This window comes from Ostrea edulis, chromosome 3, assembly GCF_947568905.1.
Source record: "Ostrea edulis chromosome 3, xbOstEdul1.1, whole genome shotgun sequence".
In the NCBI taxonomy this organism is placed as follows: Eukaryota; Metazoa; Mollusca; class Bivalvia; order Ostreida; family Ostreidae; genus Ostrea; species Ostrea edulis.
The window spans coordinates 53,975,535-53,992,367 of NC_079166.1; the positions used below are offsets into that span (position 1 = coordinate 53,975,535).

At 36.8% G+C, this 16,833-nt stretch overlaps 2 protein-coding genes across 2 annotated transcripts in view; both read left to right on the top strand.

The window, feature by feature from the left end:
- The window catches only part of LOC130052625 (ankyrin-1-like), a 37,132-nt gene that overhangs the window by 1,512 nt on the left and 18,787 nt on the right, over positions 1-16,833 (top strand). Inside the window, exon 2 of the mRNA XM_056158143.1 lies at positions 14,906-14,979. The gene's annotated coding sequence lies outside the window, so the exon portion shown is untranslated. The remainder of the gene's footprint in view (positions 1-14,905; positions 14,980-16,833) is intronic.
- Positions 1,572-7,220, top strand: LOC125676428 (ankyrin-1-like). The gene has a single exon (XM_048914291.2). It carries the CDS (start codon positions 1,572-1,574, stop codon positions 5,715-5,717), a length of 4,146 nt encoding a protein of 1,381 aa, XP_048770248.2. The 3' UTR covers positions 5,718-7,220.

The following is a 16,833-nucleotide window of genomic DNA, read 5'->3' on the forward strand; positions in this document are numbered from 1 at the left end:
AGTCGTTCCATTTCATCCCAGACGTGCTCGATCGGCGATAAATCGGGGAAAACAGCTGGCCAAGGCAAGACATCAACATTCTGTTGAACAAAAAAGTCCCTGACTACACGTACAACATGTGGCCTTGCGTTGTCTTGCTGCAGAGTGATGTGATTTTGCTGTCTCTGTATGAAGGGTATCACATGGCGCTGAATAATTTCGTCTCGATAGCGTACGCTGGTGAGATTTCCATTGACAATTTGTAGAGGGGTCCTTCCACGTGCTGTTATCCCATCCCACACCATAACGCTACCTCCACCGAATTGTCGACGTTGCACAAGCGTCCTGGTACCGCTCCCCAACGCGACGATACACTCTACAACGGCCGCCACTGCTATCCAAATGAAATCTGGATTCATCAGTGAACAGAATATTGGCCCAGTCCTGTATTTTGAATCGAAGATGTCGTCTGCACCACGCTAGTCTAGCGATACGATGACGTTGAAGCAGTATTGGGTGCACCGATGGACGTTTTGGTCTGATGTTGTGCTCGCGCAGACGATCACGTACAGTTCTTGGACTGATTGGTCGAAGTCCAGGAATGCTACGAGCAGTCAGATTTGCTGTCTGGAAACGATTTCTCAGGTGCACAAGTCTAATGTGGTTGTCTTGTTGACGCGGCGTTATACGTGGACGCCCAGAATGTGATCGATCCCGAGTGTTACCCGATTATTGGAAACGTCTTCATAATGACTGGATGGTCTTCCGATGAACTCCAAAGTGTCTTGCTACGATATTTTGTGCCATTCCAGCTTGAAACATCCCAACATCACGATTACGTTGGTTTTCGCTGAGTAGTGGCATGACAGAAGGGTAAATTGTGTCAAAACTAAAGTGCTTTCCTTAACTAATAGTGTCTAAACAAACCTTTTACACTTCTTACTCCAAATAGTATTGGCCAGTATAACTCGTGCGTATGAACACTTCAATAAACAACATGAATAAGCCCGTGCATCTGAGTCGGGTAGTACCTGATATTGTTAAAAAAAAACATCACCTTTATCGATTGTTTAGATTTTATAAACATGAACAATAAATATAGAAAAATTATACTAAATTTTATGATGCTGTATCTTTTTTCCTCTAGTATATATACCTGTAGCTAGGAAACCACATGATTTCCCGCTATTTTACTGAGGTAGCGTAAAGTAGTTTGAAACCGTTTGATCCAACTTTTCCTTTATAAATTTCTCCGAGAAGCATAAGCGTTGAATCCAGTTAATTTCTATAAACTGGTATTTGGATATTGAGCAATGAATATGCAAAACTGTGGCTTACCAATGAAGAAAACTAATTGTGTACGACGATGTAGTCAGAATTATAAGATGGTGTCATGTAGTCATCAGCGAGTGATATTCTAATAGGAGTAGGGACAAAAATCTTTGCTCACTGTAAATTTATTCATTTTGCAGTAAACGTGTTCGCCGTCCTTCATTAATTTTGAACCACAATATATCTTTATTTTCAGAGTGGTTTGTCTTTTCCATGCGTAACATTTTGGACGAGTGGACAATATAAAAACAGTATACATTATGGAGGACTCTGATAGTGACAATGATTGGAATTGGATGGAATCACTGGATCCTATACAACAACATTGGGCCGAAGAGAACAAAACATTTGTTCCTACAAAAGCATCGGCATTTATTTCTGAAAAACTGCTAACACATGACAGAATTATTATAACAGGGTCAGCGGGATCAGGCAAATCTGCCATAGCGCAACACATCGCTCTCAAATATGCCATGGAGAATAAACGGATTTCCTACATCAATGCCTTGGACGAGATTGAAGAAAGAATTCCGAATATGGCAGGAACCGATATAGACATATTTGTTATTGATGACCCCATAGGGAAATATCGTTTCGATCCATTGGCCTTTAGATGGTGGCGACGTCAGCGGAAACAGCTGAAATACTTCTTAAGACGTGGACGAAAAAGAGAGAAGGTTGCTGAAGATATCAGAGTCCTTCTGACTTGCAGATCGGATCTTATAGATGACGATTCGTCATTATTCTTTAAAGATTATACAATGATCAATATTGATGAAGATTCATTAGCCCTGACAAATGACGAGAAAGAGAACATTTTGAAGTCTCATATCAGTGTATCAGACTTGGGTGAGAACGATATCAAACTTATTTCAGAATCAACTAAAGCATTTCCAACAATATGCCAGACTGTTGGATGCAATGAAAATTTTCAGGCTAACATAAACACATTTTTTCAAAATCCCTCCGAATTGATCAGAAAAGAAGTCCTACATTTGAAAGAAAATGCTAAAGAAAAATATCTGGCGCTGTTTTTGATTGTGATATTCAATAACTCGTTTGTGCAAGATGATTTTTTGTTAGATTGCCAAGAGAATGTTGTTAATGATGATGAAAATGATGATGATGACAATGGAAGATTGGCTGACATTAACAAAGGAATACTTACTGATATGATGACAAAATTTGGGTTTTCGGAGACAACCTCTGCTCGGTCTATTCTAAGTAGTATGGAGACTTTGAACGGACCATTTCTAAAGAATATAGACGGTACTTTTCAGTTCCAAAATAGTTTGTTGTTTCAAACATGTGTTCACCTATTCTGTACAGAGGTTTACGATATATTCTTAGAATATTGTGACAGTTCATTTTTTCGGAAATATGTCAAGACCGATCTTCAAAACAAAGGAAATTTGTTTGTGGATATATATCTAGAGGACAACTTCATTGGCGGATTTGTAAAGAGAATAGCAAGTGACATTTATGATGGAACATTTTTGGATGTATTCTTGTGCCCTTGGACAAATGATGAAAGAGTGATAATGGCAATGGAGAAAATTTTGATTACCAAAACCACAAAGGATATTATGGAGTTGACTGTGAATCAAGCACTGTCAAAAGAGGATTCAGGACTGAAACCTTATAGCAAAAAGGAACGAATTGTGCTGAGGGGATTTTCAAAACTTGATTTCATAATATATGGAGACAAAATATCGCCGATAGTTCTGTCATTGATTTTCAATCATAACAGAATATTTTCTGCTATGTTTGATAAACTGAAACTCGATCAAATCTCTAGTAGCTGTCTAAAAAAGGAACCACTTTTAAGTGCTGCTTGTGCTAATGGTAACAAACATTTAGTGGGGAAAATATTGGAATTTTATGGAAAAGCCTTGCCAAATGTTATGTGGAATGACAACGAAAAGATTCACGCCTTTCATATAGCTGCTAATTTCCACCACGTTGATGTTATGGAAATGTTTCTAGCCAAGAAGCAAGACGTAAATATCACAACAACTCTGAACGAATCTCCATTGTTTCTAGCCCTCTCTGTTGAAATGTGGTATGTAAAAACCTCGAAGCAAACCGACGAGGAAAGAAAGCAGGACGGGTTGTTGGAAACTCTCAGTCTTCTTATTAAGAATGGGGCAAATGTTAACACTCACTCAGAAAACAGAGAACATCCTTTGACTTTGGCTTGTAGCAAAGTGAATATCAAAGCCACGCAATTGTTACTTGAACATGGAGCAGACGTTAACAAAGTAGGTATCTCTAAAATTGGCGGATTACACTTTGCTGCGATGCATGGACATGCTGACCTCGTTAATTTATTGTTAGAAAAAGGAGCAGATATCAACTTACGTACGTCAAAAAACCAAACTGCCTTATATTTCGCAGCAAGGAAAGGTCATCCTGCTATTGTCGAGATTCTTCTTTCCAGAGGAGCAGATAAAGAACTGAAAACTCATACATGGAATTCACCATTCTTTGTGGCTTGTAGATATGGTCACGAAAAAGTAGTAAACCTTCTTTTGAAATTTTTCTCAGAAGACGTAAAGAAATCAGATAGAGATGAATGTCCTCCTTTACACGCAGCGATTGAATCTGGTAAGGTTGAAATCGTAAATTTGCTTCTCGAAAATGGCGCTAAGGCAAACGCCAGAGAGGAAAGGTCTATGAAAAGTCCGCTCTATTTGGCAGCTGGTTTAGGAAAATTGAGCATTGTCAAATTGTTGTTACAGAAAGGAGTGTCTATAGACATTCAAACAAAGGATGGGTGTACACCACTTATCAAGACATGTAAAAATGGATTTTGTTTAGTTGCACAATGTTTGCTTGCAAACGGAGCAAACGTGGATATTTGTGATAAACGCAAATGGACTCCACTGTTGTATGCTTCAAAATATGGTCATTTGGACATTGTTAAACTCTTGCTAGAAAGTAAAGCAGATATGAGTTTGAGTACCGGAAATGGAGAAGATCCGTTGTACATCGCGTCTTCTTGGGGGCATGAAGAAATAGTGAAAGAACTTCTAAAGCGGAAAGCAAATGGCAATACCTTGAGCACGGGTCTAAGAACACCACTCTCTGTGGCTGTGAAGAAAGGTCATAAAAAGGTGTTGGAAGTCCTTCTTCTCAATGGTGCTAACGTGAATCAACGAGTAGACCACAATGATACTTCCCTTATCATTGCAGCAAGAGAAAACTTGCTTGACATTGTAAACATACTGCTGAAAAACGGTGCTGATATTACATTGAGTGATTGTGAAATGGAAAATGCATTGCACAATGCATGCCAAACAGCCAGCAACGATGTTATTGAGACACTGTTAGATGCTGGACTCGATATAAACGGCCCTCAATGTGAGGGATATTCTGCTTTACATTTGGCATTGATGAACCACAACAGACAAGCGGCTTTGTGTCTATTAGAGCATAATTCAGATGTTAATATGATATCTAATGGGAAAACCCCAATTTCCCTTGCTTGTGAAACTGGATATTATGATGTAGTAGAAGCACTTTTGAATAAAAATGTTGAAGTTAATCCAGAAAATGATAGTAGACCGTTGACACCCGATCCCCTGAGCATAGCAGCTGGGAATGGCTCTCTACAAATAGCACAAACTTTAATTCGATCCAAAGCCATTGTCAACTCTCGAAATTCTGAAGGCGAAACTCCGTTATTTCAAGCCACTAAACAAGGACATTGCAGGTTGATGAAATTGCTCATTGATAACGAAGCTCGTGTTAATATCCAAGATAAATATGGAAAAACATGCCTACATCTGAGTGTGTGCAAACATAAAAGTGATGATATGGTATTGCTCTTATTGAAGAACAACGCAGCTGTGAATGTGTGCACCAAAGACGGAATCACCGCTCTGATGATGGCTATCGCGGGAAAACAAGGAGTGTCCGAGAAACGGATCCGTTCTATCATTGAACACGGCGCAAATGTTAATGCACAGGATACATTTGGAAAAACTGCACTTCACCGAGCAGCAGAGTTGGGTTTGGGATCTGTCATAGAAACACTGTTAAATAATGACGCCAATGTTAATACATGTAATCAAGATGGCGAAAGTGCTCTATTCATTGCGACTAAGAGCGGACATGCAAATGTTGTTCAGTTACTTCTACAGAACAATGCAGAAGTCAAAGTACTTTCAAATTCCGGTGAAAGTCCATTCGATATCGCCAATCGAATGGAATTTCACAACATTTCCAAACTTCTACAGGAATCTGCAGCTATCAAAGCAGATAGAGGTGATTCCCCAAAGTTAGATTCGAAAGAAGATTCTATAACTTCTAAGGAGCGGAAACTGGTATTGGTCAAATGTAACCCTTTGGGACCTGCTCTGCCAAGAAAACGAAGTCCCTATAAGATACCAGTTCGACGATAATAGAAAGAAACAGAAGTATTTCTTGTCATACCTTTATGAATTGTTGCGATAGAAATTGGAAAATCTTAATGCATTGCTAGAACTATGAATGTTTTGTCTTTTCACGATACCAACAAGTATCGTGGCTGTTCAAAGCTGTAATTTGCTGAGTAGTAAGGAAATTCGAAATTTAGATTACTTAATATAAGTGAAGATTCATTTACTCAAATTTCTTTAATTTTTTGTTTTTATATATGTATGTTTTATTTTTAAGATGAACCCGCATGATTACTACTCATAACACAAATACTTTTAACATATGTTATGCATATGTTTGTTGGTTTTTTTGTTGTTTTTTTTTCAGAACAAAACCTCCTTTCTTAAATTACAGTATACTCTAGATATAAATTTTGGGGATGCTTAAAATTTTCTTTAGGATTTAATATTTTTCAACATTTTCTTGGTTATACAATCAAGTAAATATCCAAGAAATTCGAAAAGGTTCCAATTCAGCTACTCAATGTAAATGTATTCGTATTTCATGTCCTATAAATGTATGGTGTGATTTTTGTAGTCGTTGTATCATGTTGAAGTTTATCAAATAAAATCAATCCACTATAGGAATTTACTGTTTTGTTTATTTGTTGAATTGTGCATTAACGTTTATACGAAGACATTTTTAAAAATAATTTTAGTATTATGTATTTACATGCAAATCTCTTGGTAAAAAGTTAAATAATTCATTCATTATAAATATCTGTCTGAAATAAGAATAAGTCATTTACTGCACACACGCACGCACACACATAAACACACACACACACACACACACACACACACACACACACACACACATGCATACATATATATATATATATATGTATATATATATATATATTCAAAATTGAAATAGAGTCTCAGTAATCGGATACTAATATTTAAAAAAATATGGAAAAAAAAATACAGAAATCCTCCATAAAACTTTAGCGCTTTCATTACATCTTCAGAAGCTTTACAAAAATGTATACATAGCAGTATCATAGTAACAGTGATTATGACGTCAAAGTAAGCGGAACGTTAAATGTCTATATTGTGACGTCATGGATAATGTAAAACAATGATCTGGAAAAAGTACGGGAAAATCATAGGCAATTATAAAAGACTATTAAAAGTTTTGGCTTTAGAATACCAATGAAATGTTTTTCTTTTTCCCGTCTCTGAATAGCACTGGCACATCTGAGTTTATAAAATGGGAAAATGTTAAATCGTTTTTTACCACACGTTTCCAGGTGTGCACTTAACTGGATTTGTCTGTATTCAGGTGTACTGATGTGCTGCTTATGTACACGTACACGGGCACGGAGAGTGTTGCCAGTTTCACCAATGTAATATTCCTTGCATCCAGGACATGTGATGGCGTATATGACATCCTTTGTATCGCATGACATGTTAGCATTAACTTTAAATTCTCGTCCGTTAAAATTATAACTGGTCCCTTCTGTAATGTAGTCACATGTACCGCATCGAGGGTGAGTACTCTTTGACATTGTATAAGTACGGTCATCTAATTGGGAGGAACAAAGTATTCTCTTAAGACTTTTGGGCTGGCGTTTACTGCTAATAAAACGACAGTTCTTGTATATGCCTTTTGTTTGTTCATCTTCCCTAAGTAGCTTGTTTAATTCATAAACAATTGAATTGATGTTTTGATTTCTCGGATTATAAGTGTGTACAAATGGTATTATTTCTCCGTCATTAGCACATCGTGTGTTTGAAAGTAGCTGTATCCTATCGCACTCCTTAGCCTTCATTATTCCATCGTCTACAAGTTGTTCTGGGTATTTTGGCTTAATAAATACAATTTTAATTCCTCCAAGCGGATATCCCTCGTATCGATATTGCTGACAATGGTACAAATCCTTCTTGCGAGATTATATGGTATAGCTGTTTTAGTATGGTGGGGATGGCACGATCCGAAATGCAGGTATTGGTGGGTATCTGTGGGCTTATAATAAATATCCGTATTTAAGCTGGTATTTTCTTTTAATATAAGAACGTCAAGAAATGGCATTTGCGTATCATCTGTTTCCATCGTGAATTTGATATCCGAGTTCATTTGGTTTAGTAGATCGTAAAACTCCAATAACTTATCGACATCATCATCCCACAAGATAAAACAATCATCTAAATATCTCTTCCATTTAGACTGTATATTATTTGCAAATTCTGCCCCCCACAACGTTCATAGTTGATCATGTAACTTATGTTCTAGATAACCTAGGGTTAATGTTGCATAGGTAGGTGCGACGTTTGTCCCCATTGCAGTTCCCTTAGCTTGGAGGTAATGATGGTCTGAAAAAGCAAACGAATTGTTGTCTAGAACTAATTTTAGTGCTTCTAAAATAAAATCCTGTTGGAATCTGTCATTAAGTACATCGGGATATTTTTCCATCCAGAATTTTACCGCTTCCAATCCTAATTCTGTAGGAATATTAGTATATAAACTAATAACATCCAGAGTGACAAGTTTAGTGTTGGAGGTGACCTCAGTTTAGGTAAATGATTTATAAAATCCAGATCGTCTCTTACAAAGCTGAGTACTTTTTGGCAATATGATTTTAAAAGTATATCCAATAAATGACTCAGTCTCTGCGTTGAAGAGTTTGGTCCTCCTACTATGGGTCTGAAGGATAAGTCAGCTGGATCCAGACAAGTAATACATACACTATTTTGATTTGCTATGGCATTCTTAATAATTTTAAACTTGTGAACTTTAGGTAAACCATAGAATTGACTCTCTCGGAATTCAAAGTTTGTCAGGTAGTCCTGTTCTTTATCTCTTAAACCTTCCGATAGTGGTCCATATACTAGATTTTTAATTTTTGTAATGGTTTTCTTCTCATGACAATTGTGTAGTCTATAATAAAATTTGTAGTCTTGTAACATTTGTAAAATTTTATATTTGTAGAAATCCTTATTCATTAAGACAACTCCACCTCCTTTATCGGCCTCTTTGATAATGATAGTTGGGTCATCAGGGAGGTTTTTAAGAGCATTTTCCTCTTCCGTAGAGAGATTAGATTTAATATTCCTGGGTTTGTTTGGAAAATGAATATTTTCTAATGTGTCGCAAACGGCATCCAAAGTTCTATTTCTTCCTCGTTTTGGATTAAACTTTGATTTATTTCTTACAAGGTTTGTTGGCTCTGCCTCTGTAGACTCGGATTCAGATTCACTGGTCTCACTTTCATGAAAATATTCATATAGTCTGAGTCGCCGAGTATAGACTTTAACATCCATTTTAAGCTCTTGATTATTGACTGCAATGGGGACAAAAGTCGCACCTACCTATGCAACATTAACCCTATGTTATCTAGAACATAAGTTACATGATCAACTATGTACGTTGTGGGGGGCAGAATTTGCAAATAATATACAGTCTAAATGGAAGAGATATTTAGATGATTGTTTTATCTTGTGGGATGATGATGTCGATAAGTTATCGGAGTTTTACGATCTACTAAACCAAATGAACTCGAATATCAAATTCACGATGGAAACAGATGATACGCAAATGCCATTTCTTGACGTTCTTATATTAAAAGAAAATACCAGCTTAAATACGGATATTTATTAATTAAAGAATCCGCCTGATAGATAAAACCAAAAAACTGGCTGTAATAACAGTCCATGACTCATTGCAGTGAATAACAGACACAAGCAACGTTTACCAATTTATTCATATAACAGCAATGACACATTCGGGATATACTGAAATGGACAATATCGGCCGCATGTGAAAATTTTGTGGGGTAACTGGGGAGTCGCCCAGTGAGCCAGTTTAACTTAACTTGTAAGGGGTACACTGGGTGGCCCGAGTAAAACATTCAGTGCCCAGACCTGAACGGACGCCAGCGTTCTAAGGAGGTAAGCGAGACCCGCCCTTCTCACCCTGTCTCCTGCAGTGCTACCTGTTATGTACATTATCATGTTGGACATAAGCCCCAAACATGCATCAGACTGTAGCATCCCCTCACTGAAGTGAGGTGGATGTGGGCCCAACCGTCCCCGGTGGTGGCCCCACTATTAGTTTACTTGTTCTAACTTGTACGACTTTTAGTACTGTAAATTGCAATCTGATTAAAACCAGATCCTGAGATCCGCTCACTTAGATCGCTACACTAGGATCTGACGTAACCCCATATAGGGTCACGTCCGCATGACCTTTCGTTAAACCAATGAAATTCACCCTGTCGATTTATACCAACGATAATTTTTCTCCCATGAACCTTTGCGTCATTTACGTTAGAGATGCAAAAAAAAAAAAATGACAGACGACTGCACACCTGTCAAAACATGCGATTTAAACAACGTCTGTATTCTCTGCGGGTTTTCTTTCATTCAAACGCTAAAAAATCCCAATGGAGTTCACAATTCAAGGAAAATGGCTTCGATTGTTTGGTTTGAAAGAAAACATATCACAGCTAGATGCGACGTCACAATGCACCGTTTACGTCGACTGGCGTTATATTCCTCGCGTTATTTAAGTAGACCATCTTGAAAACTATTCAATTCGTACCCGTCCCTATTCATACATAAATCTGAATTCACAATTAATTTAATTTGGGTATATTTCATATCGTACGTTTTGTTGTTTGAATGAACGGAATAGATTAGGCATTATTGCGAAAGTTTAAAATTCGTTATGCGAGAATATACAACTTTACAGTGTGGAATAAACTTCGTGGGAGACAGATTGCAGCAATTTGTTTACGAATTGCCAGGAACCGCCTAAATAGCCATCATTGTCTGTATGGCGCAATCTGACTGGCTGATAGTTCTCATGAATATTCCAAGCGAAAGGTCATGCGGACATGACCCCCTATGGGGTTACGTCAGATCCTAGTGTAGCGATCTAAGTGAGCGGATCTCAGGATCTGGTTTTAATCAGATTGTGTAAATTGCCCCCTGCTTTAGAAGCAGGTGGGGGAAACAACCAGGTTTTGGAGCATAAACAGTCATCACATACCATTACCGACTCCCCAGTTCGGCCACAGACATTGGAACAATGTCCCCCACAAAAACTTGTAGGATTAAAAGCTGAGTGAAACTCAAAATACAATAAAGAATTACATGGATAAGAATAAGTCATTTGATCAAACCACAGTACTTGAAACTGGAGTTGCACAAAAATTACAGTAAACGCACAATCGGCAAACAGCAACAAGCACGAAATGATAAATTACTTGTGCGGCGGGTAAGAAAAACCTTGACATTTGAAGAAAAAGAAAAAAGAAATTCCAAGGCCGCTTGATATTGTTGAGAAATAATTGATTTCCCAAGACCGACATACAGACGAGTGCCATCTGTTCGGAACAACTCAATCTCAGTAGCCTTGATGACATGGTTGTGTCCAATGTACAAACCTCTAACCTGGTTAGCCATGAATTTTTATCATGCAGCTATGGGCAACATGCCAATATCTTCTAGGTACTGAAAACGTGTCGTGGGAGTGCCATCCGCATGAAAAGAGCAATATATAAGTAATGGGAGGGGGGCTATAAATATGCCTTAATTAGTAGTGTTGGGCAGATAATTTGACAACCTAGGGGTTTGCCGGTTTGGATGGTCTTGGACCTATGTGAAAATACCAACGCTTGACCTCGCTGGTTTTGAGAATCTTGTGGATTCGACGATGACAAAACTCACTGACTGCGCAAACCGTAAAAATGCCAATGAAAAGGCTGCTGAAAAAATAAGACATGATTAAAAAAAAAAAGGCGAGCGACATACTGATGTTAAAACACGAAAGATTTTAACAAATAATTGGTAAGATATAGGAAGTCTTGATATATTGAGACACCTATAACCCGCTTGACACCTTCTAGGGATGAGAGAAATTTGATTGGTTGTTTATGTACATCAACCAGAATTCGCTGTGAATTTTGCCCCAAGACATAGCAGGATTGGAGGCCTTACGGAGTCGGAATTGGTCGTCATACTTTTGCCAATTTTGTGAACGATTAGCTGCAAGCCTTATATCTCGCATGTACTTAAGCATTTCTTGGGCCGTTTGACTATGTTGAAGTACAATGCTCATGTAAATCATGAAGGTTGATGTCCACTTTTCTATGTTCAAAAAGGAGTTAAGTTGGCGCTTGACTACGTATAGCTTGCCATTGACAAGTTGTAAATCCCCGTGGGACTCAAATTGCTCCAATTCCGTAGCAGATTTGAGTAGGACAGACAGATCAATAAATCCCCCCTCCCATATTTTTTGCTTGAGTTTAAGCGGGACATGACTGCCGATATCATCGTATGTAGATGTAAATTGACAAGGTAAAGCCAAGGGTAAATATGACGCTTGGTTCAACAAAAAATTGCAAGACTCACCCGGGTTATCCGGTGTATTATCGATTGGGAATCGAGGGACCTCCTCAGGGGGTTGTGCCTGCCCTTCTGCAGGGGCTAGTCGATCCGTCCAAGGTGTGGTCGTGTGATTTGGACTTCGTTCCCGGAGTTGAGCTGTTGTCCGACGATTACGTTTCATCCCGACCCCCCTGGCCGGGGATTTCTGGGTCGCTGCTCGTTTTTAGGTGGCATTCCTAATGCAGGAAAAAATTGTCAAAAAGCTATGTGTAGGGAATAAATCCAAAAAAGGGGAGAAAAAACTTCGGCCACGTGCTTGGTTTCCGCCTCAAATACAAGAATCACGTTGCTGCTTCGGTTGGAAAAAGTGTAATGAATGGGTTCGATCACAGGGAGTACCGAGTGTGACGTAGTGCATACAAATTAACTTGTACCATCTAGCCGCTAAAGTCACGTAGACCCGACCTACAGGGTGTATCAAAATTAATATGGACTATTTGATATAAACTCAAATAATCTCGATTATAAGCCCACAGATACCCACCAATACCTGTATTTCGGATCGTGCCATCCCCACCATACTAAAACAGCTTAACCATATAATCTCGCAAGAAGGATTTGTACCATTGTCAGCAATATCGATACGAGGGATATCCGCTTGGAGGAATTAAAATTGTATTTATTAAGCCAAAAATACCCAGAACAACTTGTAGACGATGGAATAATGAAGGCTAAGGAGTGCGATAGGATACAGCTACTTTCAAACACACGATGTGCTAATGACGGAGAAATAATACCATTTGTACACACTTATAATCCGAGAAATCAAAACATCAATTCAATTGTTTATGAATTAAACAAGCTACTTGGGGAAGATGAACAAACAAAAGGCATATACAAGAACTGTCGTTTTATTAGCAGTAAACGCCAGCCCAAAAGTCTTAAGAGAATACTTTGTTCCTCCCAATTAGATGACCGTACTTATACAATGTCAAAGAGTACTCACCCTCGATGCGGTACATGTGACTACATTACAAAAGGGACCAGTTATAATTTTAACGGACGAGAATTTAAAGTTAATGCTAACATGTCATGCGATACAAAGGATGTCATATACGCCATCACATGTCCTGGATGCAAGGAATATTACATTGGTGAAACTGGCAACACTCTCCGTGCCCGTGTACGTGTACATAAGCAGCACATCAGTACACCTGAATACAGACAAATCCAGTTAAGTGCACACCTGGAAACGTGTGGTAAAAAACGATTTAACATTTTCCCATTTTATAAACTCAGATGTGCCAGTGCTATTCAGAGATGGGAAAAAGAATAACATTTCATTGGTATTCTAAAGCCAAAACTTTTAATAGTCTTTTATAATTGCCTATGATTTTCCCGTACTTTTTCCAGATCATTGTTTTACATTATCCATGACGTCACAATATAGACATTTAACGTTCCGCTTACTTTGACGTCATAATCACTGTTACTATGATACTGCTATGTATACATTTTTGTAAAGCTTCTGAAGATGTAATGAAAGCGCTAAAGCTTTACGGAGGATTTCTGTATTTTCTTTTCATATTTTTTAAATATATATATATATATATATATATATAGGGTGAATAATTCGTCCTCCAAAAAGTGTGAAAAATACAAAAACATTTACCAACCATATTAATTTGATTTATTTCATTTTCATCATTATATTTATGGTGGCTCAATACACTTTGAACGAGTTTCTGATATCAATATTGAAAGATATGTTGGTATGTAATATGTAAATATGTCAAAAAGGCAAGAATATACAATTTCGGATTAATATGTGTAAATCATGATTTTCAAAAATGTATTCCAATAAAAATGAACAATAGGCTCTGGTGGATTTGAACACGAGATCTGCGGGCCAGTATCCCTATACTTTATCCACTGGGCTGAGATGATTGACAAACAAATCGATCAATACATATAATTGCACGCAAAAACATTTGAATTAACATCTTGTGACGTCGTGTCATAAACAGTTTAAGGCTTGGTGTTATGAACCACCTTAGCAATAAACAAAACAATTGAAATTGTTTAAATTTCCTTTCGTTGTACATTGAAAATCTTATTGTTGATAAAAGAGTCAGTCAGTCAAGTGCAGTTTTTAAATTTCAAGTATTATATATTTCAACTAAAGGTGCGATACATTCCCCTCAAAATGTTGGCTGTATCCAAAGCATAAATAAACATGAGCTGGTATTGAATTGTATGCAGTTTAATGTTGGATGAATGCCGTTGATCGATCAGATAGTCAAAAATTATATGCTTACTACAAGTCTACACCCAGACACATGTACATGTAGCTTTGTTATCATTCAACATATCTATTGACAATGACAGTCAAAAGTATAATTTTATTTATTTTTAAAAGAATAAAGGCTGTAACAAACACGTTCACTTCCTAAGATTTGTGCCCTCTGTAACTGTAGAGGTAAATATGTTGAACTGTTGGGATTTATTGTGACTGTAAATAGGAACTGAATAGAAATTCTTTTATTTATGAAAACAATAGAGAACATAATTTTGGAAATTGTATGCAAATACTTTACAGAAATTCTTTGATAATCTGTAGCTTTCCTTTGAAAGATACGAATATCCATGCATATAACATTCGCTTTCAAGGTAACTGTAATAAAATTTTACGATCATTGTATCTTGTTAAAATAATATTCAATGTATACAAGTATCGTTAAAGTGCAAAACTGAATGGGGCTTAATGACGGGCAATGATCGTATCCAAAACACACCAAAAACATGCAATGGGATTTAATAAAAACTTGGTTTGTTTACAGGTACCACTCTGGATAAATCGAATGCAGGCCAAGAATGATATACGTTAATAATAGAGAGATTAAATTCAACACAAGTAAGTTTCCATTTTGTTATCTAAATGTTAAATTTTATACAGAACCGAGTTATGCACCAGATGTATATTCTTAGTATTTGACATTCATTTACGTTGTGGTATTTAGAAAAAGTATTTCAAAATTTTCTTTCCAAGATCCACAAAGGTAAGAATATATCAAATTAATATGGAAGTCAAATAGGAGTTTAAAGTTGTGCGAATTAATATTTAGGAACATCCTTTAAAATTGTGCAAGCATCTTCATGTAGTGTTTGTTTGATTTTGTTGCCACCATGACATAATGGGTCTGTATGGGGTCATAGAAGGTGTTTTAAAAAGTTTTCCATCGGATTATTTTAAGGAAAATGATTTTCTTTGAAAATGTTTTCACGATCACCTAGGTTGCCAAGTTTTTTTTTAAAGATTAATTATCATAGTATCAATAATCCCCAGTAGGTTTACTTTGTTCACGTCCGAACTGCTGAACCATTTTTACGTATGTGAAGAAAATACTGCAATATATTCTCTTCGAAAGGAGTTTAAAGCATGTACATATTTAAATAAGAAAAGCGAACAGTAACAAATCTCTTACCTCGATGCTCAGGAGGAGCATGCATCCCCTGTTGACCAGTTACACTCATCTTGCGCCCTTTATCTTGGCCAGATAACGGAGTAATCCGTAGCCAAAATCAGTTTGTAAAGAAGGGCCTGACAATTGGTAAATGTATGAAACACACCAGATACCATTCAACCTAATCACAGTTTATAGTTGCAAATAACACCATTATAATAACTATAAACAGTTGAAAACCCTATAACATCAACTTATTTATCAGTAGCCTGTCTCGTACCCTGTAACATCAACTTATTTATCAGTAGCCTGTCTCGTACCCTATAACATCAACTTATTTATCAGTAGCCTGTCTCGTTTTACAAATTCATCAAACATAAAGCATGTTCTCACGTATTGAATCAATTGAAAAAATAAACTTCATATGATGGAAATGGTGAAATTTACAGTAGCTGTATGAAGCTGACTTGTTAGTTTGTATTGTGTAAAACATTTATGAAACAGATGGGGAAAATTCTGTCGTGTTTTATTCCGAGTTCACTGGGGCATACTAACATCGATTCGACATATGAATAAATGTACATCACTCTCATCCATTGATGATACATGCATTAGTATATGAATACTTTTCGTAAAATGAGTAGCAAGTCATAATACATTCAAGGAAGATTTTTTTCTTTCCTTTTTGAAATAACTTGTTTGTGTCTGTGAATAGAATTGGTTATGCTAGTGTATGAATATTACAGGATCTCGGTGACTTCAATCATACAAACCAGCTGGTGGATCAAATATACATTGTAGTTTCCTTACTTCCCTCAGTCCATGTTTCAGTTTGTTTGTCAAATTACAACTGATTGTGAAATAATGAGAGTAATACATCTAGATTATTGAAAATCGTGCAAAGGTGTATGTTTCTTTATATGTTGAAAATCGTTAATCATTATCGCTCTGATTCGCGTTTTAATTTCCTTATCACAAATTTGTAAACAGAATGTATTACAATATTAGTCATGAACAAATGCACTTAATGCCTCAACTCTGTAATTGTTTTCAATTATAAACCTTCAAGAAATACCTAAAAATTAATTTTCTAGTACAAGGTGAAAGGTGTATCTATGAATTACACAGCACAGCAATACACGTCCAGTATCATCAACGTATATAGACCAAAATACTCTTAGCATTAAGCGAAATAATTTGGATCGTATTTAAATCAAATTGAAAAGAAACACTAGAATAAGTGTGTGTTTCTTAACAAAACTTAGATATACTATATACATATAGCTATTCATGTACTGGTACAA